Source organism: Talpa europaea, assembly GCF_964194135.1.
Source record: "Talpa europaea genome assembly, chromosome: X".
NCBI classification, from domain to species: domain Eukaryota; kingdom Metazoa; phylum Chordata; class Mammalia; order Eulipotyphla; family Talpidae; genus Talpa; species Talpa europaea.
Genome location: NC_140081.1, coordinates 46,387,008 through 46,409,346, shown reverse-complemented (window position 1 = coordinate 46,409,346; position 22,339 = coordinate 46,387,008). Strand labels below are relative to the sequence as shown.

The window sequence follows — 22,339 nt, the reverse complement described above, 5'->3', positions numbered from 1 at the left end:
CCTGCCCCCAACCCTACCTTTCTGGATATGCCCTCTTGCTGCCAAGGAGAAGAGTGACAGAGTCAGCCATGCTCAGCTTCAAGGGAACCAGGTAGGAGATGGGCCAAGTTTCTTGGGTAAAGGTGGTGATGGGGTTCCTGGGTTGTACCAGGCTGGGGGCAGGCATCAGAGGTCTGTAGCATGGAGACACCAGGACTATGGTGAGAGGAGAGGTGAAAGTACCATACAAAGAGATGTTTTCTTCACAGGGACAAAACTGTCATGACAAGCTAGGAGACAGTTTGGGCCTGGGGAACTTCCTACATTGAATAGTCCTGTTAGGCCTCCATCTCCTTCAGCTAGGCAGGCTTTGAAAGAGAGTCAGTTGCAAAAAAACAAAACAAAACAAAAAAAAAACCCAAACCCAAATCCACTGACAGTCTTCCTAAACCCTAGCACTGCCTGTTGCCTACCACTCACCAGACTAGACCAAAGGAGCTAGTCAGAGGCCAGGCTTACCTGGGTTGTATCCAGATGTACTCTTCTTAGCTTTCTGTAATGCTTCAACCATTGTCATTGCCTTCCCGTTCTCTTGCTTTTTTGCATCCAGTCAGAGAGACCAGGAAAATTCAGTCACACTTACTTCTGTATTTTCCACTTCTAGGGGGACCATGGCCAGTGCAAAATCCTTGCTGTCCACAACCCTGGGCCCTGGCTTATATCCCAGTGACAGTGAGGTTGAACTGGACTGCTGGTTTGACGAGGAGTTCAAGTTCATTCTGCTGGCTGTGAACTATGTGCTTGTGTTTGTGCTGGGCCTAGGCCTCAATGCCCCAGCCCTCTGGCTCTTTCTCTTTCGCCTCCAACCCTGGGATGCAACAGCTGCCTGCATGGCATTGTCAGACACTTTGCACGCACTGTCGCTACCCACCCTCATCTATTATTATGCGGCCCACAAACACTGGCCCTTTGGCACCAGGCTCTGCAAGTTCATCCACTTTCTCTTCTATTGGAATCTGTACTGCAGTGTCCTTTTCCTCACCTGCATCAGTGTTCATCGCTACTAGGCATCTGTCACCCAGTTCAGGCACTACACTGGAGCTGCCATACCTGGTAAACCTTCTCTGCCTAGCAGTTTGGTTGGTGGTAGCCAGCTGCTTCATTCCCAACCTGTTGTTTGTTACAACCTGCACCACGGAGACCACCATTCTGTGCAACAACACCAATTGGCTGGAAGACTTTTACCACTACGTGCACTTCTGTTCAGCAGCCGTGGGACTGTTCTTTGTGATATCCTGCCTGGTTATTCTGGTCTGCTATGGACTCATGGCCCGGCGCCTGTATCAGCCCTTGCCAGGAGCTGCCCAGTCACCTTCTCATCTACGTTCTCTTCAGACCATCACTGTGGTGTTGACTGTCTTTGCTGCCTGCTTTGTGCCTTTCCACATCAGCCGCACCATTTGTTACATGGTAAGGTTGTTGGAAGCTGACTGCTGGGTGCTGATCATCATCAATGTGGTCTACAAGGTGACCTGGCCCCTGGCCAGTGCCAACAGCTGTCTGGATCCTGTGCTCTACTTGCTCACGGCGGATACATATCGATGTCAGCTCCAGCATCTCTGCGGGAGTGCAAGGCCCCAACCTACAACCGCTGCCTCCTCTCTGGCACTGGTGTCCCTGTGTCTGATGATAGAAGTGGCAGGCAGAGAGCCACCCACCAGGGCAGCAGCCTTATCCCTAGGGTAGTAAGTTATAATGCTGGAAGTCTGGAAGTGAGAAACGGGGGAGGGGGGAGGTTGAGTGCAGGGTAGAGGTGAGAGAACCTAATAGCGACACCTGATTTGGCAGTTTCCTCCTCTTTTCCAGTCTCTGGAGACAGACCCTCATCTTGAGGGATGGGGGAGCCAGAGAAATCATGTGAGCCCTCATTTCTCATAAACTTGTATCTCCTTCTGAGCCAAAGGCAGTAGCCCCCGCTCCTCCTCCTCTACTTCTTTCTCCTCCCTTCTGTCCCATTTCTAGGGCCATTGGTCCTGCTTCTTGCTCATATATGCCTTCTTGGAAATCTTCCCCAGACCTCTTACCCCTTCCTTACCCTCCTACACCCTTGGATAACATGTGTTTCTCCAGCCAGACCAGAGCATTGAACTGGAGGGGTGGGGAAACTGGAGTAATCTCAGGATTGGCCTAATTTATTTGATGGTGACAGAGCCAGGAAGTGGGGACACCAGCATATCACAGATGCCAAGGACCACACCCATTTCCTGATTTCTTCGCAAGGACACGATAGTTTTGCCTACCGAGGTGCTGAAATAGAGCATAATTCCAGAGGTCCTGGATGCCAGGCTCCCACATACAGCTAGAGGCATGACACTGTTGAACTGATGTGTAGCCATGAGGAAGAGAGGGAGCCCTGAGTTTTATTGTGGGATGGGAACACTGAAGAGATTCCAGGGGCGGGGCCCATGCCAATGATAGATGATAGCCTTTGGAACAGGAATGGGACTGTCATCATGATGATTGCTGAGAGCATATTTGACAGTTCTACACTTAAAGAAAAAGTGGATGGCTCAGACTGAGAGGGAGGAGTGCTTGTGCCTAAGACTATGTTCCAGCATGGAGGGGTAGAGCAGGTTTGTTCAGAGGTTAGGGTGGTAACAGGGATTGATACTCAAAGCAGGCTCTTCACTAGCCTCTCCTTTTTCTCTAGCTCCTGCCTTAGATAAATGATAACTATGTTGCCAGGTCGTGGAGGTCAAGCTTTAGGATTTTGAGGCCAGCACAGGGCACTGGGATTAGGACAGCGCCCCACATCTCCTACCCTGTCACCTCCCAGCACTATTGTAGTGCCAGTGGGTTTACAGGAGTGGAGGGGATATGGAATTTGGAGAGTTAACTCCCAACCCTTGGGAAGTAAGAGTTTCTGGTATGTAAGAATTTCATGAGAAATGTGGCTAACACTTCTAGGCCCCTCCCCCTGAAACTGCCTTTCAGTCCATTGGTTTCCTGAGTCTCCAGCCTTCCTTTACTTTTGCCTGCTGAACTCCTTCTGAACATTCCAAAGCAACTGTTTCTTTTCCCACCTTCTCTAGGTTCCAAGTCCATTCTACTCTATGACTTCTTAAGAGTTACCTTGTATCCCAGAAAGCTGAGAAGAGGAAATACCTCAAATTCTCTCTGCTTAACTCAAGATAATTCTAGTTCTATATCCATTTTATCTTATTCTTTTTTCCTCTGCAGCCCTAGAATAAGTAGCCTTTGTTCATGTTCCTTTGCTTCCCTCTTCATCATTTTCAATCTTTTCCATAACTGAATTTATCCTGTCTTTAAAAACACAATAAAAACCAACCAAGCAAAAAGAAAGCATTATCACTGATACTTTGATCTTGCTGTCTCTTAGCTACTATTCTATTCTTCTTACTCATTTCACTGCCAAATTTCCAGGAAGAGTATCATAAACCCCAGTTCTTCACCACAGAGTCACCCCTTGACTCTCTGAATCTTGTTTCTTTCCAACACGTTTCTGTATCTATAAGAACACAAACTATCTCATAAGCATCATCTTTAATGATCTTTTCTCTACCTTCATTGGCTTCTCTATTTTCCATGACACTGTTGCATATCCTCTTTAACTATTTTTTATAAGAACAGCATTCAAAAATTAAACTGTGACATTAAAGGAAAATTTGAAAGAAAAAATTCATCTATACTTCCAAACCCTAGAGAATTATTTCATTTTCTATGTCTCATGCTTTTTCAGTTTGCATACTCATATATAAGTCTAATCAAGTGTATGTATCTTTTAAAATCCTGACATTAAGAAACTTTCTATTGTAACTATTCTCCCTGTTGCTATAGTCTTTCATACAGTGGCATAGAATTACATTCATCAATAGATTATATTTTTGTTTGACTCTTCCCCTATTATTGGACATCTAGGTGACTCCAAACATTTCTGTGCTTTGAACATTTTAATGCATATGTCTTTTTTCTTTTCTGTAATTCTGTTCCTAGGACAAGTTCCCAAGAGTGAGATTACCAGATCAAAGTGTGTGAACATTTTTATGGACCTTGATTTCCCAAAAGGACTGCACAAATTTCCAGCACCACAAAGATGCATGAGTGTTCCAGTTCCCTTGAAGCTTTGAACTTTTAAACAAATCTTTTTGCATTGCATTAACATTAATTTGCTGATTTCCTTTCTTTGATTATTCATGGGACTGAACACTTTCTCATGTGTTTATTATTTGCATTTCCTCTTGTGTCAGCTGTCCATATCCTTCTCCAGCTGGCATCTTACTGCTATTTCTATATATCTAAATGTATTCCTTATTTGACATACATTTTAACCCTTTGTCATATTTTAAATAAATATTTCTTCCATTTATTATAATACTTTTCATTTTAGTTCCTTATTTTATTCCCTTGCTTTAGAATTTCTTTCCCCTTGCTTTTATCTCTTATTTCTTCCTCTCTGTCTCCTTTGCTGGCTTCTCTTTCTCTTTTACTCCATAAGTGTATAGAGTTCCTGAGATTGTCACAGTTATAGTTTTTGGGGATTATTTAATCTCCCTCCCCCCATCTGACCCTTGATTTTCTTTTGGAAAGAATATATATGCATGTGCATACAATTCAGTGGATTCAGTCCCTGTTAGGGGTCATATAGTGCTTGGGCACCCCTCACTTTACACAGAAGGAAACAGTCCTAAAGAGATGACTTGCCCACGATGTAGTAAGTCAGTGGCAGAGCAGAGACTATGTCTCAGGTCTGCTGACTCTCAGAGCTCCTGTTATGCTATGCTGTTTGAAGCCTGACCTTTTTATCAGCCTTTAATTGCTCACTGGAGAGTTTCACTTGCATCTTCCATTGTTACTTCCAGCTTAAGTGGTCAAAAACTGAACTCCCTGAACCAGTTTCCCTGCCTGTTTTGCTCATTTCTGCTTATGGTATCTTCTTCTTTTTCTTTTTTCTTTTTTTACAAACATTTATTTATTCATGCATACAAGTGCTGGGGCACAGGCCAGAGATGCAGAGGGTGAGAGGACTCACCTGAGACAGAGTGGGGAACAGAACAGGCAGACTGACCAAGATACACTACTGAGGGGAGCAGCGGGAGAGATGGGAGAGGTCCACTGCACCACATGGGCCGCTCCCTGGCAGGCCAGGGATCAAACTTGTGCTGCAGAGGCTGTGGATTGCTTCATAATGCAGTGCTTAACCCCTTGCGCCACCAGGAAGGCCATGTCCTCTTCTTTCTTCAAATGACTTAGGCTTGAAATACTCAGGCCACCTCCCAATTTTACCAGGTTCCAACACTTCTTTTTTCGTTGTGTCAATTAAAATGGGCCTTCCTTTATGATCTTAGTGTTACAATTCTAACACTGGCTTTGTCTCTTTATCCCTGACTGTCATAGCTTCTTAAATCAACATCCTGACCTCCAGTCTCTCCTTAAAGGAACGCAACCTATATGATGCATATTGTCAGATTAATTGGCCCAAATGCCGCTTTTGCTGTTTCACTCTCTTACTCAAAACTCTTTTGTGCTTCCCTTTGTCTACAAGACAAATTGAAATCCTTTAGTCATACATTCAATAAGGCCTTTTCTGTCTTATTTTCTATTCCTCCCCAATGCAAACCTCTCTTCTCTAGCTGGACTGCTGTCCTCATTCTCTCTTGAAACTACACTTGCACTTTATCATCACTGCATCTTTGTTGTACCCCCTTACCCCATCTAGAAGTCTTTTCTTTATTCTCCAACTGTCCTTTTCCTACCCAGTTTCCAAGAACAGGCTTAAGTCCCACTTCCTCCTTCAGGCCTTCTCTGCTGATGCTCGCCCTCTCACCACTTACTCATGAGCTTCCTGGTCACTCTTACAGTAAGGATTGGCCATAGCAGTCATTGGGCACATATATCTCTATTATTACATGGTTACTATTATCTTGAATTGTTTTTTAGCTTTGTTATTTAATGTGTTATTTAGCATATGTTTGTTTTGAGTTCCTGCCTGTAAACCCCTCGAGTTACTGTGACAGGGAAAAAAAAAAACAAACAAAAACACAACAGACCCAAGTTTGAGTCCTAGTTATGAAAGTGGAGCTCAGGTGTGTTACTTGGGTGAGTCACTTAGATGTTCTGAGCCACAATTTCATCATCTGTAAAATGAGGACCAATCTCACCTTTCAGTACTTCAGACTGTTGTGAAACTCTGAAAATATAGTTATTATTCTATCATACAGTCTGCTTAATAAATATTTGTCAAATGATTACATGTTGCTAATTCAATTTAATGGTTTTTCCCTTGGGTATCTTTTCATGTTAGGAGGCCATTGTAGGAGGAGTGGCAGTAGGGAGGGCACTGGATAGCTATTGTGAAGGAAAGTAGTTCTCCCAACACCTCTCACATTCTCCTACCCTGCCTATTCACTACCTAGCTCGCCTGTCAGGCTAACAGAGAGGGGAAAGCAGAATATCTGAGATTTCATTTTTCCCACATTTTGTATTCTTTAGTTCACATTTCCCAACTATTTAGGCTATATATTTCACCTAGGACTCTGTTCTCTTTCACTGATGTGATGAAAGGCAGAATTTTGGTAATGGGTATAATGAGGCAGAGTAGAGAAAAAAATTCTAGTCAGGTAGACTTGGTTTTGAATCCTTGATTTACGCTGACTAGTTGCTTGATCTTGGACAAGTTACTTAATTTCCCCAAGATTTGGTATCATTGTCAGTAAATTGGTGATAGGAATACCTATTTTTCAAGGTTCTTGTGAAGAGCCAATGGAACAATGGATGAAGAGACATGACTTACATTTCCCATAGGTGGGAACCTCTTTTCAGCAGTTCTCACCTTTGGTGTAACAAGACATGGGGTCAGAACTCCAGATTTGCATGTGGTTTTACTTAAGAGTGATGGTTAAAATCATGATAAAGCATGAAACCTTAAGTGTGAGAAGCACAGGCTAAGAACTGATCACTGGGAGATGGTCATAAGGATGAATTGGGAAGAAACAAACTGGCATTGAATCAAAGAAAAGAGTTTTAAAAAGGTTAAGAAAGTTGGTTTCTTAAAAAGACTTTTCAATGAAAAAAAAAAAAAGAATGATTATGAAAGTAAGAACAGTGTCAACGCCTAAGGGATTCAAGGAGGATAAAAGGTTCAGAAACATAATACAAAAATACTTGATTCCCTGCCAACAGGGGTTAATGCACGTAAAAAATATTAGCCAACGACATTAACTAAAGAAGTCTGTCTCAAATAGCTTTCGTAATCAAGATCCTTTGACATGGATGTATACTCCTCCCTCCTTTTGAGTTCCTAGGTGCCTCTATCTCTTTCCAAAGATTATTGGATAACCCATGGAACAGGTTACTTACTGTTACCCATGCCAAGAGGAAGTACAAAAATATTTGAGGACAACCAAAGAATGGCAGCTTGGTGTATGTCTGATTTTCGGAGCTTATGTGTTTAGAGCACAGAGTGGAAAAAAGACAAATTATCCCTGCTTGAGTCAAAGCGTAAACTTTAAAAACGTGGGAACTCTCCAAGAGAAAGAGGATGAGGATTATTATTGTAAATGTTGTGCCACTGCTTGAGGCTCTACTCCTGCTCTTAGATCTGCTGTTGGGAAGGAGAAACCAGATGTTTTTGGAAAACCAAAGAGAAAAATCACCTAATACCCTCTTAAGGCATCATGCTGTTGGCACCTCCATTTGCATTACACTTCTCACTGATTTTTAGCTTACTGCTCATTGTAAGCCTCGTTCCTTTACTCCAATAGCCCTTTACTTTCAGTGTGAATAAAACATTTAATTTTACCCACTGAATCTTTCTAAATTCTCTCAAGGTAACCAATTGCTCTGACTCTTTGAAGATTTATGATAGCTTGATTTTACACGTTTTCATCTTTATTGTAATGCAATTTCCCAAGCACCTTTCAGGATGACAATAGGTGCTATTAGGTTTTTAAGGATGTGTTAAACAATGCTAAGGAAGTTTCTTCACTAGAGCCTTTAACTTAGGATCTTAATGCCCTCTATGAATTTCTAAAAGGAAGGGATTCTATATGCCATATCTACCAAACCTGTTGACCAAGGAAACATTTTGTCATTTTCCTCCGCTGATCAGTTTAGAGTAGGGGGGGTGATACTTAAAGCAAATTAAATGGCCAGCTATACCCAGAATCCCAGGAAACATTTGCCAGAGCTGATAAAGCCCAGGGAGAGCTAAGTAACTCCTAGAGGAGAGAAAGGCATCCAGTCCCCTATCCCAACTTACAAGCAGGTTAGTAAAGCCTGAGGAGAAGAAGAAAGGGCAAAAAAGGAGAGGGAAGACCTCTGCTACAACCTGGTATGGGGGCTGATAAAAAAAACCTATGTCCCACAGGGCACAGTAGAAGGGGAGTGTCTTAGAAAATGCTGCCTGGATGGATAAACCAACACCGCTGGAACATCTGCATCGTACACCCCAGGAAGGGACTTAGTGTATAGCCTCCTGCCTCCCATTTAAGCCAGGAGCCCCCAGCCTTTCCTCCCAGTTGTTCTTCCCTGCACACTGCCCCTCCAGGAGCTCTCCCTGGGTACATTCTCTCTAAGTGAACTTTGCTTTTGCTTCTGCTCTGAATTCTCTCATGCCACAATTAAGGACTGAGAAACCCCAAACATGAAAACACCTGAAGTGCATCCCAAGACCCAACTAAACCAAGACACATTTTAAGAGACACTAATCTAGAAAGGGGAACCTAAGATGTCAATCCTACTTGATCAGAGGGCAGAAGTTAGCTTATCTCTCTTGTTCTCCTAGATTCCTTACTCTCCATTATGGGCAGATACAGACCAAGAAAAGTACTTTTCTTTTTGCAGGAGTTTCCAATGATTTTCAAATCAGAAAAAGACCTTTTCTCTTACGCCTACTGAAAAGTAAAATATCTTTCCTGCAAACCTTTCCCTCTTGGTGTACTAGATAGGCTTGCGTGAAACAGAAACCCTATTTTGGTGGCTCCACAAGATAGTTTTTTTAACAAAAAAAAATAATGAGACAGGCAGCCCAAGGGTGGGTACAGCAGCTCAAGATAATCTTTAAACTTTCCTGCTTCACCATCTTTTTAGTGTGTGTTTTTCATCATTATGGTTGTAAAATGGCTGCTCAACTTCCAAGCACCTTGCTGTGTTCTATGCAGGAAGAAAGGGGTAAGAGCATATTATGGCAAAAGGCTAAAGGAAGCGGGAAATTGTTTTTATTAGGAAAACAACTGCCTTTCCAGAAACCCTGTCCAGTAGACTTCTGCTTATACTTCACTGGCCAGAGATAGGTCACGTAGCCATCCCAAGGTATGTGTGTATTGAGGTATGCATCTTTATGGCCATCCTAAGGGAAGTGGGGCATATTGCTGCCTCAAACTAAGTTGGGGTTCTTTAAGTAAGACTGGGATAATGGGTATTATGGTAGGATATGGTAGGACTAGCACAATGTTATACTGTGGTTGGTTTACTTCTGATTTAAAAACTGGTTTTCCCACGAAAGCCTTTTGTAACACATTAAACTTTCCTAAAGAGCACAGTTACAAAGCCAAGATTAGCAGTATACAATCTTTTGTCACATGTACTATGAAATTAAGCAGCTTTTTGGCAAACCAAGAATCCAGTGAATCTTAAACTCAAGAATTTTAATTCCTCCAATTGTCATATATCACTGTGCACATACTACTGTAGCCCGACGTCATCATTTCTCTTTCATGCAAAGCTCTGTAGAGTGTACATGTGAGAATGTTGGCTACGGAGTAAGTCAATCTTAGTACCTGTCAACGGCATTTGAATATACATTCAGTAGACTGAGGTGTCTGACTTATCTTTGTGCTTCTCACAGAGCCTAGCAGTTAATAGGTAATCAATAAATATTACTGCACAAAGTGAACGAGTGAATGAATAATGTCTGATGTATCCAGTAAGTCCTACAGGGCCCTCAGTTATCAACCCTAGGGTAAGCAAAGACCAGCCTGCCAGGTAAGAAGATAGCAGAAAATGGACCAGTCAACAATTGTTCAAAAGCAATTTGTAACTGTGTCACAGGGCAGGGAGAGGGGCACCCCAGACCGCACAAACCTGCCTCCTCTAAATAGGTTCTGCCATCCGCTGCATCAACACAAAACATGATACTATAATGAAAAGGAACTTTAATACAATTAGTAAACAACACAGGAAAGGCAAAGAATATAGTTTCTAAATCAAGCACCCAAAGTTACCCGATCTCTCACAGGTAAAAGTCCACCCAAACAGGATTGGCCCAGAACAAGGCCCCAAGCCTGCCCCAAGTCTAAACCATCTTACAGAGGGACCCACAGAAAAGGATCAGAAACAACCAGACAAGTCTGGAAGGAAAAGAGCAAAATCAAAATCAAGACAAAAACCACCATTGTTATCCTCCCCATGGGTCTCTCACCCACATCTGTTTGACCCAGTCCACACCCAAAAGGCGAGTGTAGTGTCTTCACATGTCTCTTGGCTCCATGTGCCTCCTCCAGGTCCCCTCTGGCTCTCCATCCTGCTTCCTCCCTTCCTCAGTCTCCTCTCCAGCTTCTTCTCCCTGCTCAGCTCTACCCTCCCTTGGGTGCAGCAGGAAACCTGGAACCTCCCCCTTTCCTGGGGACCACTCTGTTACAAATGGTTCTTCACATCTTGTAATTTTGGTGCCTCAGAAATGGTTTTGGCAAACTTTCATTATCTTTAGACATCTTTCTTAAAAAAATCTGTTTGCTTTCATCATTTTCCATTTATGAAGACTTTATGTAACCAGCACAACTGTCATGCCTGTTCAAATGTGCAAAATATAATGCAATAAAGTAGGAGAGAAAAAACTCACATCTGAAAAAGTCTGGATTACTTTTATTGTTTAAGTTGTGAAAATCATTTTTCATTATTACAAAAAAATTATTTTTCATTTTCACTACACAAGGATCAGAAAATATAAACAAGAAGAACCCCAAAGGAGAGGCAACGTTTCCTTAGAATCCAGAAAGCAATGGCCATATGAAAATATTTGATGAAGAATTCATAGTAACTTGGGTACTCCACCCTCACAGAGTGGAAGTATCACTCTTCGTTCCTTAAGTGTGGGCTATGAATAGACTTCTTTCAAGAGTGTAGATTGGAAAGGGGGTAGGGGAGAGTTAACTTTAGAGTGGAGAAACCTAAAGAACATGATCTCAGCCTGGTGAACAAGGTTAACATCAACAGTGCTAAGTCATGTTCATAATGTGTATTTTTTTTATTTGCTTACTTTCTTGCATTTTTGTTCATTTTTGGACAGTATTTGATTTCTCCCCTCAGGTGTAGTCCCTGTCGTTCTCCCACCACCCTAGCACTGATGATCCATCACCATAATCCCTTGTGCCCTGGCCTCCCCTGTTTTGATTCCTTTTCTCTCCTCCCCTGCTGGATGCCTCAGATCTATGGTCAGCTTTCAAGTTCTATATTCTTCCTGACCCTTTGGATAGTAGGTATTCTTGATAGGATGTGATGAGAATCTCACTTTCCTTCTGTGGGTTTCCTCCCTAAAGCCCACAATCCCAGTCTAATTATGGGAAAAGCATCAGACAATTTCCAATATAGAGGCATCCTACAACATAATTGACCAACGCTCCTCAAAAGTGTCAAGATCATTAAAAACAGTCTGAGAAATTGTCACAGCCAAGAGGAACCTAAAGGAGACACGATGACTACATATAATGTGGTGTTCTGGACAGGGCCCTGGGGCAGGGAAAGGACATTAGGTTAAAAACCAAGGAAACCTGAATAAAGTATGCACATTAGTTAATAATGAGTTATTGTTACTGGTTCACTAATTGTTACAAATATAGCACATGAATGTGAGATTTAATAATAGGGGAAACCAGGTGCAGAGTATATGGAAACCCTTTGCACTATCTCCTCAATTTTTAGTAAATTTAAGACTTTTAAACAGTAAAATCCTTTAAAGCACAAACAAAAAATTTACCCATTAAGAAACCATTAAGAACATAACTAGATAAGGCACCGACTGGGCAAAATACTCAGAAACCATCTATTTGGCCAAGGACTGGTATCTATGATCTATAAAGAACTTCTATCAAAACAATAATAAAAACATAAACAACCCCCACAAAGTAGGCAACAGAATGTAAACAGATAGGAAAAGCAGATATATGAATGACAAGTAAACAATGAAAATTTTGCAACATTAAGGAACAGAAAATTAAAACATAATCCTTTCAAATGGCTAAAATGGAAAAGATTGATAATGTCAAATCTTGGTAAGAGTATAAAGCAGTCACAAATTTCAGACAAGGTTGATGGGAGAGAAAAATGATACAATCACTTTTGAAAAGAGTCTTGTAGGGTAACCATTTTCAGGCTTTTCTGCCCTCCCACGTATAAAGATTGCATACCTGATGGTGGACACCTGCATTTGTTACACTGTTATAAGCTGTGTTGTTTACTTCTGTGGGCCAGTATGAGGTAATTGGGAAGAGAAGCAGGGGCAGGAGAGAGAGAAGGGGAGAAAGAAAGCCAGAGAAACCCAGAGTGAAGACTTGCTGGGGTCTTGGAGGCCACCTGGCCCCCCAGCACCCCTGCCTGCTATGTTCCTGGTTTCTGCAGTACATGTAAATGCTCAATAAAAGCCCGAGAAAGCCACTTGCTGAGGGATCCAGGACTCCTCCTTTACCCCGTCTGCTCGAATCTTAGAAAACCTACTCTGTGCCTGTCCTGCTACTACAAGTCAGTTAGTTTCTCTTTTTTTGTCTTTCATTTTTATTTATGTACTTCAGATTTATCTTATTTATACAAGAGCCAGGGTACAGTCCAGATGTGCAGGAGGGTGAGAGGATTCACCAGAGACAGACCAGGGAACAGAACAGGCAGACAGGCTGAAATACACTGCTGAGGGGAGCAGTGGGCGAGACAGGAGAGCAGGAGAGGTTTGCTCACCATGTGTGTTGCTCCAAGGCCTGTGGGGATCAAACCGGCACTGCAGAGGCTGCAAACAGCTTCACAGTGCTGCGCTCAACTGCCTGCACCACCAGGGAGGCCCCAAGTCTGTTAGTTTCTTATAAATGTATACCTATCTTACAACCTGGAAATTGCATTCCTTGGTATTTACCTAAGAGGCACATATGTCCACATAAAGATATTCATAGCAGCTTTATTTACAATTACCCCAAACTGGAAAACAGCTCAGGTACCCACCAACAGGACAATGGATAAACAGACTGTGGTCCATCTACACCAGACAGCAATAACCAAGCACTGCCAGAACACATTCTGGATGAACTCCAAAAGCATTATGCTGTGTGAAAGAAGCCAGACACAAGAGTTTATACAGAATGGAATGTATATGAAAATGTAGGACAGGCAAAAATAGCATATAGTGGGAAAAACTGCATCTGGGAGGGTTGGGGTGATTGACAAGAGAAGAGGTGAGGGAACTTTTGGATGGCCATAATGTTCTATATTTGACAGGGGTTTAAGTGATACAAATTGTAGGGTAAATGGTTTTCAGGTTTTTCTGCCCTCCCACCATTAGGATTGCCCTGCCTGATGGGGCACCTGCAGTTGTTACATTGTTATAAGCTGTGTTGTTCACTTCTGTGGGCCATGGCTCAGTATTGAGTTATCTGCCAAGAGAAGAAGCAGGAGAAGAGGCAGGAGAGAGGGAAGGGGAGAAAGGAGGCCAGAGAAGCCCAGAGTGAAGACTTGCTGGGGGCTTGGAGGCCTGCTAGCCCCCCAGCACCCCTCTCTGCTGTGTACCTGTTTGCCACACTACATGTAAAAGCTCAAAAAAAGCCAAGGGCTCCAGGACTGTGCTTTACCCTCTCGCCTGCTCCAATCATAGAAAACCTGCACTGCAGCCTTCCTGTCACTACACAGGTATATGTATTTTTCAAAACTCATCAAATGGTAGTTATATTTGTGCATTTAATTGTATGTAAACATTTTTAACCTAAAAATGGTAAATATCGAAATTTAGTTAACAATAAAGTATTTTTGGGTGAAATGCTTATACTTGAAATTTTAAAACAAGATGGATTGATGAATAATATATAATAGAGAAAATATAGTAAAATGCCACTGTATACATTTTTTTTTAAGATTTATTTATCCATACACACAAGAGCTGGGGTACAGACCAGAGGCGTGGGGGGCAAGAGGACCCACCAGAGACAGAGCAGGGAACAGAACAGGCAGACTGACTGAAATACACTGCTGAGGAGAGCAGTGGGCAAGACAGGAGAGGCCCGCCCTGCCACCCAGGCTGCAACCTGGCTGGCCAGGATGGAACTCCTGCTGCACAAGCCTACAAACTGCCCCATTGCGCTGTGCCCAACCCCCTGCACCACCAGGGAGGCCCTGTATACATTTTTTTACTTTGTCTACATGGTTGAAAACTCTCATAATGGAATGTTAGATAAATAAAAACTACCTAAAGATGAGTGGAACATGTGTACAAATGGAAAAACAAAAATGTAACCCCCACAATTAAAATTGATTAAAAAAATAAAGAGCACCATAAATAAAATTAGTGGCTCTAATAGTTACAGACCAACCCTGATATAAAATGGGTTGCCTGACTGTGGGTCCTCACCTGCACACTTAAAAGGGACTTCACTGCAGGCACACACAAAAGATTAACAATAGGTTTATTTACAAGGGAAGGGGAATGAGGACATGTACAACTCAAGGAGAAAAGAGGGAGATAAAGTCTTAAATGCATCCTACCTGATCCGCTAACTTAGAATCCCAAGTGATCTGCCCAGACCCAACCCGCCTGGCTGAGAGCACAAGCCAAGTGAGCTCTGACCCCCCACTAAGATGGCTGGTTTTATTTACAAACAGAGAAAATGGCTGCTTAACTCCGCCCTTAGGTCCTTGCAACTTCTCTTTGGGGATCATGGGATTTGTAGTTCCCAGTGTCTTTATGGAGTGGGGGTGGCACTCACAAAGCCTGTATGGAATTAGCTCAGGACATCCTTTCCCCTTAACATAATCACTATTCATACCTTGGTATATATCCTTCCAGATACTCTATGCACAGATACAAGGGACATTGTAAACCCATTTTGGTCAAATGTTGAATGGCTAAGCATTAAAGTCAGTATTCAGTCTAGGCGGCGGGGTAGGTTGCGACGGGAGGGTCCTCGGCTAAAGCCCCAGCAGATCAAAGTGGTGGGTCTGCGCCGTGGCCGCGGAGAAGACAAGCCTCGCCTGGCTTGGAGCCCGCCACGCCTGCGCCCGCCCATGGAGAAGACGGAGCTGATCCAGAAGGCCAAGCTGGCCGAGCAGGCTGAGCGCTACGACGACATGGCCACCTGCATGAAGGCCGTGACGGAGCAGGGCGCCATGCTGTCCAACGAGGAGCGCCACCTGCTGTCCGTGGCCTACAAGAACGTGGTGGGCGGCCGCCACTCCGCCTGGTGCGTCATCTCGAGCATCAAGCAGAAGACTGACCCTCGGACAAGAAGTTGCAGCTGATTAAGGACTATCGGGAGAAAGTGGAGTCTGAGCTGAGGTCCCTTTGCACCACCGTCCTGGAATTGTTGGATAAGTATTTGATAGCCAATGCCACCAATCCAGAGAGTAAGGTCTTCTATCTGAAAATGAAGGGAGATTACTTCCGGTACCTCGCCGAAGTTGCATGTGGTGATGATCGGAAACAAACGATAGATAATTCCCAGGGAGCTTACCAAGAGGCTTTTGATATAAGCAAGAAAGAGATGCAACCCACACATCCCATCTGCCTGGGGCTGGCTCTTAACTTTTCTGTATTTTACTATGAGATCCTTAATAACCCAGAGCTTGCCTGCACACTGGCTAAAACAGCTTTCGATGAGGCCATTGCAGAACTTGATACACTGAATGAAGATTCGTACAAAGACAGCACCCTCATCATGCAGTTGCTTAGAGACAACCTAACATTATGGACATCAGACAGTGCAGGAGAAGAATGTGATGCGGCAGAAGGGGCAGAAAACTAAGGGCATACAGGGTGTCATCCTTCTTCCCCTCAAGAGAAACCTTTTTACACATCTCCATTCCTTATTTCATTTGGATTTCCTATAGCAAAGAAACCCATTCATGTGTATGGAATCAACTGTTTATAGTCTTTTTACACTGCAGCTTTGGGAAAACTCCATTCCTTGATTTGTGTTTGTGCTGGCCTTCCTGGTGTGCAGTTACTGCTGTAGAAAAGTATTAATAGCTTCATTTCATAGAAACAGTAACTTCCAGACACTTATGTAGAGGACTAAAAGTGCACCTGGTATTTAATTAATCTGAACCAGTTCTGCAAGTGACTGTGTTTTGTATTACTGTGAAGACATGAAGATATAGCTCATTACATTAAAGCGTGTTCTGCGTCACTTCCTCATTTCTGCATTCCCTCTCTGTCTCTTCTTTGGGTTTCCTTACAGCAAGCAACTTCTCCATGCCCTTCATGTATTCCTTGTTCATAGGAATCCAGAAGTATCAGATTGAATGGGAAAGCATTGACATTTCTGGGCCAGGGGTCACAATTTCAAGTGCCTTCTGTGTCCTGTGTGATGGAGGCTTGTGTGTCTGTGACAACAGGGAGTTTCCTTATTCACTCTTCATTGCTTCTGTTGAAGTCGACAACTTCCCTTCCCAATAAAAATTCACTTACACCTCCTGAAAAAAAAAATAAAGTCAGTATTCAACTGAAGCGCAAGACAAAGCTGACTATGATCCATTCTAGCATGAATTCCTGGGATACAAGAATAAAGCTGAAATTTTATTAAAATAGCATCACAACTACACATTTTCAGTATCATTTTTATTTTTTTCTTTTTCTTTTATTTTTTTTCTTTAAGACACTATATATATTTTTTTAAATAATAAATTTTATTTTTATATTCCCCATACAATTGCAACCCCCCATTTTGACCCCAATCCCTCCCTCCCACCCCTTACCCCCCCAAAAGTGTCTCTGGTTCATAGTTGTTTGTTGATTTTGATTTTCACTTTCTTATAGTTATTCATTTCCCTGGTCCCTTATTTAAGTTTTCTAGATTCCTGCTATGAGTGAGACAATCTGGTATTTTTCTTTTTCTTTCTGGCTTATTTTGCTGAGCATGATCCCTTCCAGCGCCATCCATGTTGCTGCAAATTGCATGTGTTTATCTTTTTTGAATGCTGAGTAATATTCCATGGTGTATATGTACCACATCTTGTTGATCCAGTCATCTATTTTTGGCATTTGGGCTCTTTCCAAAGCTTAGCTATTGTAAACAGTGCTGCTATAAACATAGGGGTGCAGGTGCTCTTTGGAATTGATGTTTCTGTGTCCTTTGGGTTAATACCTAGGAGTGGAATTGCTGGATCATATGGAAGCTCTATGTTTAGTAGGTCCAGAAATCTCCACACAGCTCTCCATAGTGGTTGGACCAGTTTGCACTCCCACCAGCAGTGCAGGAGAGTTCCTTTTTCTCCACATCCTCGCCAACATTTGTTGTTGCTAGTTTTCTTTTTTTTTTTTTTTACCCATCCTTTAAGTGGTTTTATTAGATTTTTAAAAAATATATAAATTATTCATTTAGGTTTACCTAAGGTGTCCCTAAAATGAGACTATTTTTTTTAAAGATTTTATTTACTTATTTATTTTTTTCACAATAAAATAATTTACTTTTATTTTATTTTTTTTTATAAATTTTATTGTTATATTCCCCATACAATTGCAGCCCCCCCATTCTGACCCCAATCCCTCCCCTCCCGCCCCCGCCCCCCTAAAAGTGTCTCTGGTTCATAGTTTTTTGTTGATTTTGATTTTCACTTTCTTATATTCATTTTCCTGGTCCCTTATTTAAGTTTTCTAGATTCCTGCTATGAGTGAGACCATCCGGTATTTTTCTTTTTCTTTTTGGCTTATTTCGCTGAGCATGATCCCTTCCAGCGCCATCCATGTTGCTGCAAATTGCATGTGTTTATCTTTTTTGAATGCTGAGTAATATTCCATGGTATATATGTACCACATCTTCTTGATCCAGTCATCTATTTTTGGGCATTTGGGTTGTTTCCAAAGCTTAGCTATTGTAAACAGTGCTGCTATAAACATAGGGGTGCAGGTGTTCTTTGGAATTGATGTTTCTGTGTCCTTTGGGTAAATACCTAGGAGTGGAATTGCTGGATCATATGGAAGCTCTATGTTTAGTAGGTCCAGAAATCTCCACACAGCTTTCCACAGTGGTTGGACCAGTTTGCACTCCCACCAACAGTGCAGAAGAGTTCCTTTTTCTCCACACCCTCGCCAACATTTGTTGTTGCTAGTTTTTTTAATATGTGCCATTCTCACTGGTGTAAGATGGTATCTCATGGTAGTTTTGATTTACATTTCCCTGATGACAAGTGATGTTGAACATTTTTTCATATGCCTGTTGGCCATTTGCATTTCCTCTTCAGAGAAGTTTCTTTTTAGCTCTTCTGCCCATTTTTTGACTGGATTATTTTCTTTGTTTTTGTTGAGTCTCATCAGCTCTTTGAAGATTTTTTTGATCAGTCCTTTATCATTAGAGTTGTATGCAAAAATGTTCTCCCAGTTGGTGGGGGTTTCTCTTTGTTTTGGTTATTGTCTCTTTTTCTGTGCAGAAGCTCTTTAATTTGATGTAGTCCCAGCTGTTGATCTTTGCCTTCACTATCACTGCTTTGGGTGATGTGTCTGTAAAGATGTCTTTGATGTGCATATCACATAGTGTTTCGCCTATATTTCCTTCTATGTATTTTATGGTTTCAGGTCTTATGTCTAGTTCTTTAATCCATTTTGAGTTGATTTTTGCGTATGGTGTGAAGTAGTGGTCAAGCTGCATTCTTTTGCATGTAGCGACCCAGTTTTCCCAGCACCATTTATTGAACAAACTTTCTTTGCTCCAATGCATAGTCTTTGCTCCTTTGTCAAAGATTAGTTGAGCATAAATCTGTGGGTTTATTTCTGCATTTTCTATTCGATTCCATTGGTCTGTGTGTCTGTTCTTCTTCCAATACCATGCAGTTTTGATGATTATGGCTTTGTAGTATAGTTTGAAGTCTGGGAGTGTGATGCCTCCATTCCCTTCTTTTTTTTTTTTCAGGAGAGCTTTGGCTATTTGGGGTTTTTTGTGATTCCATATGAATTTCATCAATAATTGTTCTATTTCTTTGAAGAATGACATTGAAATTTTGATTGGAATAGCATTGAATCTGTATATTGCTTTTGGTAGGATGGCCATTTTAATAATGTTTATTCTTCCAATCCATGAGCAGGGGATGTCTTTCCATTTCTTTGTGTCTTCTTCTATTTCTTTTAACAGTGTTTTATAGTTTTCTTTGTATAGGTCCTTTACCTCTTTTGTTAGATTTTTTTCCCAAATATTTGATTTTTTTTTCGATAATAAAAGGGATGTTTTTTTTTATTCTTCAGATTTATTGAATGGGTATAGGAAGGCTACTGACTTTTGCGTGTTGATTTTGTATCCTGCCACTTTCTGAACTGATTGATGAGTTGAATTAATTTTTCTGTGGATTTTTTGGGGTTCTCTATGTATATTATCATATCATCTGCAAGTAGTGATAGTTTGACTTCTTCTTTTCCTATTTGGATTCCTTGTATGTCTTTCTCTTGTCTTATTGCTCTGGCTAGAACTTCCAGTATTATATTGAAAAGCAGTGGTGAGAGTGGAAAACCTTGTCTTGTTCCAGATCTTAATGGAATTGCTTTCAGCTTTTCACCATTGAGAATGATACTGGCTGTTGGCTTGTCATAGATGGCCTTTATGATGTTGAGGTATGTTCCTTGTATCCCAAGAATTTCAAGGGCTTTTATCATGAATGGGTGTTGCACTTTGTCGAAAGCTTTCTCAGCATCTATTGATATTATCATATGGTTTTTATATTTCTTTTTGTTGATGTGTTGGATAACGTTGATTGATTTTCGGATGTTAAACCATCCTTGTGCCCCTGGAATGAATCCTACTTGGTCGTGGTGAATTATATTAGGGATACATTGTTGGATTCTGATAGCTAAAATTTTATTGAGGATTTTTGCATCAGTGTTCATTAGGGAGATTGGCCTGTAGTTTTCCTTTTTTGTGTTGTCCTTGTTCGGTTTTGGTATTAGTGTAATGTTGGCTTCATAGAACGTGTTTGGTATTGTCCCTTCCTTCTCAATTTTTTGGAAGATTTGTGAAGGATAGGCACTAATTCGTCTCTGAATGTTTGGTAGAATTCATTTGTAAATCCATCAGGTCCTGGGCTTTTGTTTTTGGGGAGGTTTTTGATTACCATTTCAATTTTGCTGCTTGTAATTGGTCTGTTTAGGTGTTCTATTTCTTCTTTATCTAGCTTTGGGTGATTGTAGAGTTGTAGGAATTTGTCCATCTCCTCTAGATTGTTGAACTTGTTTCCATATAACTGTTCATAGTGGTTACTGATTATTCTTTTGATTTCTGCTGTGTCCGTTGTGATTTCTCCTCTTTCATTTATGATCCTGTTTATTTGTGCTTTCTCCCTTTTTTCCTTTGTGAGCCTGGCTAGGGGTTTGTCTATTTTATTGATTTTTTCAAAGAACCAGCTCTTGGTTTCATTGATCTTTTGGATTGTTTTTTTAGTTTCAATTTCATTTATTTCTGCTTTGGTTTTTATTATTTCTTTTCTTCTACTGGTTTTGAGTTTTTTTTGTTGTTCTTTTTCTAGATCTTTGAGCTTCGAGATTAAGTTGTTTCTTTGAGTTCTTTCTTGTTTCTTGATGTGAGCTTCTATTGCTATATATTTTCCTCTTATTACTGCTTTTGTTGCATCCCATACATTTAGGATATTGGTGTCCTCCTTGTCATTCAATTCAAAGAATTTTTTAATTTCTTCTTTGATCTCCTCATTAGTCCAGTGGTCTTCCAGTAGTGTGGTTTTTAATCTCCATGAGGTAGGAAAGTTCCTTGCCTTCTTTTTATGGTTTATTTCTAGTTTGATGCCTTCATGGTCTGAAAAGATGGTTGGTATGATTTCAGTCTTGGTGTATCTGTTGATCTTTGTCTTGTGCCCCAGTATGTGATCGATCCTGGATAATGATCCGTGTGCGCTTGAGAAAAATGTGTACTCCGTTTTTTTTGGGTTTAGTGTTCTATAGATGTCTGTTGGCCCAAGTGCTCTAGGTCCTTATTTAGAGCTTTAGTTTCTTTGCTTATTTTTTGTCTTGTTGATCTATCCATTGTTGATAGTGGTGTGTTGAAGTCTCCCACTACGTATGTGTTTTATCTGATGTCTGTTTTCAGAGATGACAACAGTTGTTTGATATATTTTGGTGCTCCTTCGTTTGGTGAGTATATGTTAATGAGTATTATTTCTTCTTGAAGTATTGTCCCCTTGATCATAATGTAGGACCGTTGGGGTCTCTTTTTATTTTTTTGAGTTTGAAATTTGTTTTATCTGATATAAGTATAGCTGTTCCTGCTTTCTTTTTTGGTCCATTTGCTTGTAGGATTGTTTTCCATCCTTTAACTTTGAGTCTATTTTTATCTTTTGTAGCTAAATGTGTTTCCTGGAGACAGCAAAAGGTTGGGTTTTGTTACTTAATCCAGGCTGTAACTCTGTGTCTTTTTATTGAAGAGTTTAGTCCATTTACATTTAGAGTTAATATTGATATGTTAGCATCTGTATTTGCCATTGTGTTTGTCTTTCCTTTGATTTTATTTATTTATTCTTTTAATATCTTTTTTTTTGGCCTTCTTTCATTGTTATTTGTCCCTCTGAGGTTCTGGCTTTAGGATTCCTTGTAGTATTTTTTGGAGTGGGGGTTTAGTCGTAATGAAATTCCAGAGTTTCTGTTTGTCTGGGAAGGTCCTTATTCTTTCTTCATATAGGAAGGAGAGCTTTGTGGGATAAAGTATTCTTGGTTGGCATCTGTTTTCTTGGAGTCTGTTGACTATGTCCTTCCACTCTCTCCTTGCCCATAGTGTTTCTTCAGAGAAGTCTGATGTCAGTCTGATTGGTTTTCCTTTGAATGTTATCTGTTTCTTCCCTCTTGTCAGCTTCATTATTTTTTCCTTGTCGTGAATTCTTGGGAGCTTTACTATTATGTTTCTTGCTGTATTTTTCCTTTTATCGTGGATGTTTGGTGTTCTTCTTGCTTCTTGTATATCAATTTTCAGGTCCTTCTTCACATTTGGGAAGTTCTCTTCAATTATCTCCTGGAATATTTTCTCTGTTCCTACATCTCTCTCCTCTCCTTCTGGTATTCCTATAACTCTTATATTTCCTTTCCTCATGGAGTCAGATAGTTCCTGAAGTCTTTCTTCGTTGTTTTTCCTTCGTACTTCTCTTTCCTTTTCTGTTTTGGTTCTTTTTATTT

At 41.1% G+C, this 22,339-nt stretch overlaps 2 protein-coding genes across 2 annotated transcripts; both read left to right on the top strand.

The window, feature by feature from the left end:
* Positions 1-650: 650 nt before the first annotated feature.
* P2RY4 (pyrimidinergic receptor P2Y4) lies at positions 651-1,725 on the top strand (the record flags this gene model as incomplete). The annotated part of the gene is given in 3 exon segments (XM_084258926.1): positions 651-1,041; positions 1,044-1,079; positions 1,082-1,725. Coding segments are annotated over 3 exon segments (1,071 nt in total).
* Positions 1,726-15,249: 13,524 nt separating this feature from the next.
* Positions 15,250-15,986, top strand: LOC311187351 (14-3-3 protein theta-like; the record flags this gene model as incomplete). The annotated part of the gene is given in 2 exon segments (XM_084258705.1): positions 15,250-15,457; positions 15,460-15,986. Coding segments are annotated over 2 exon segments (735 nt in total).
* Positions 15,987-22,339: the final 6,353 nt, after the last annotated feature.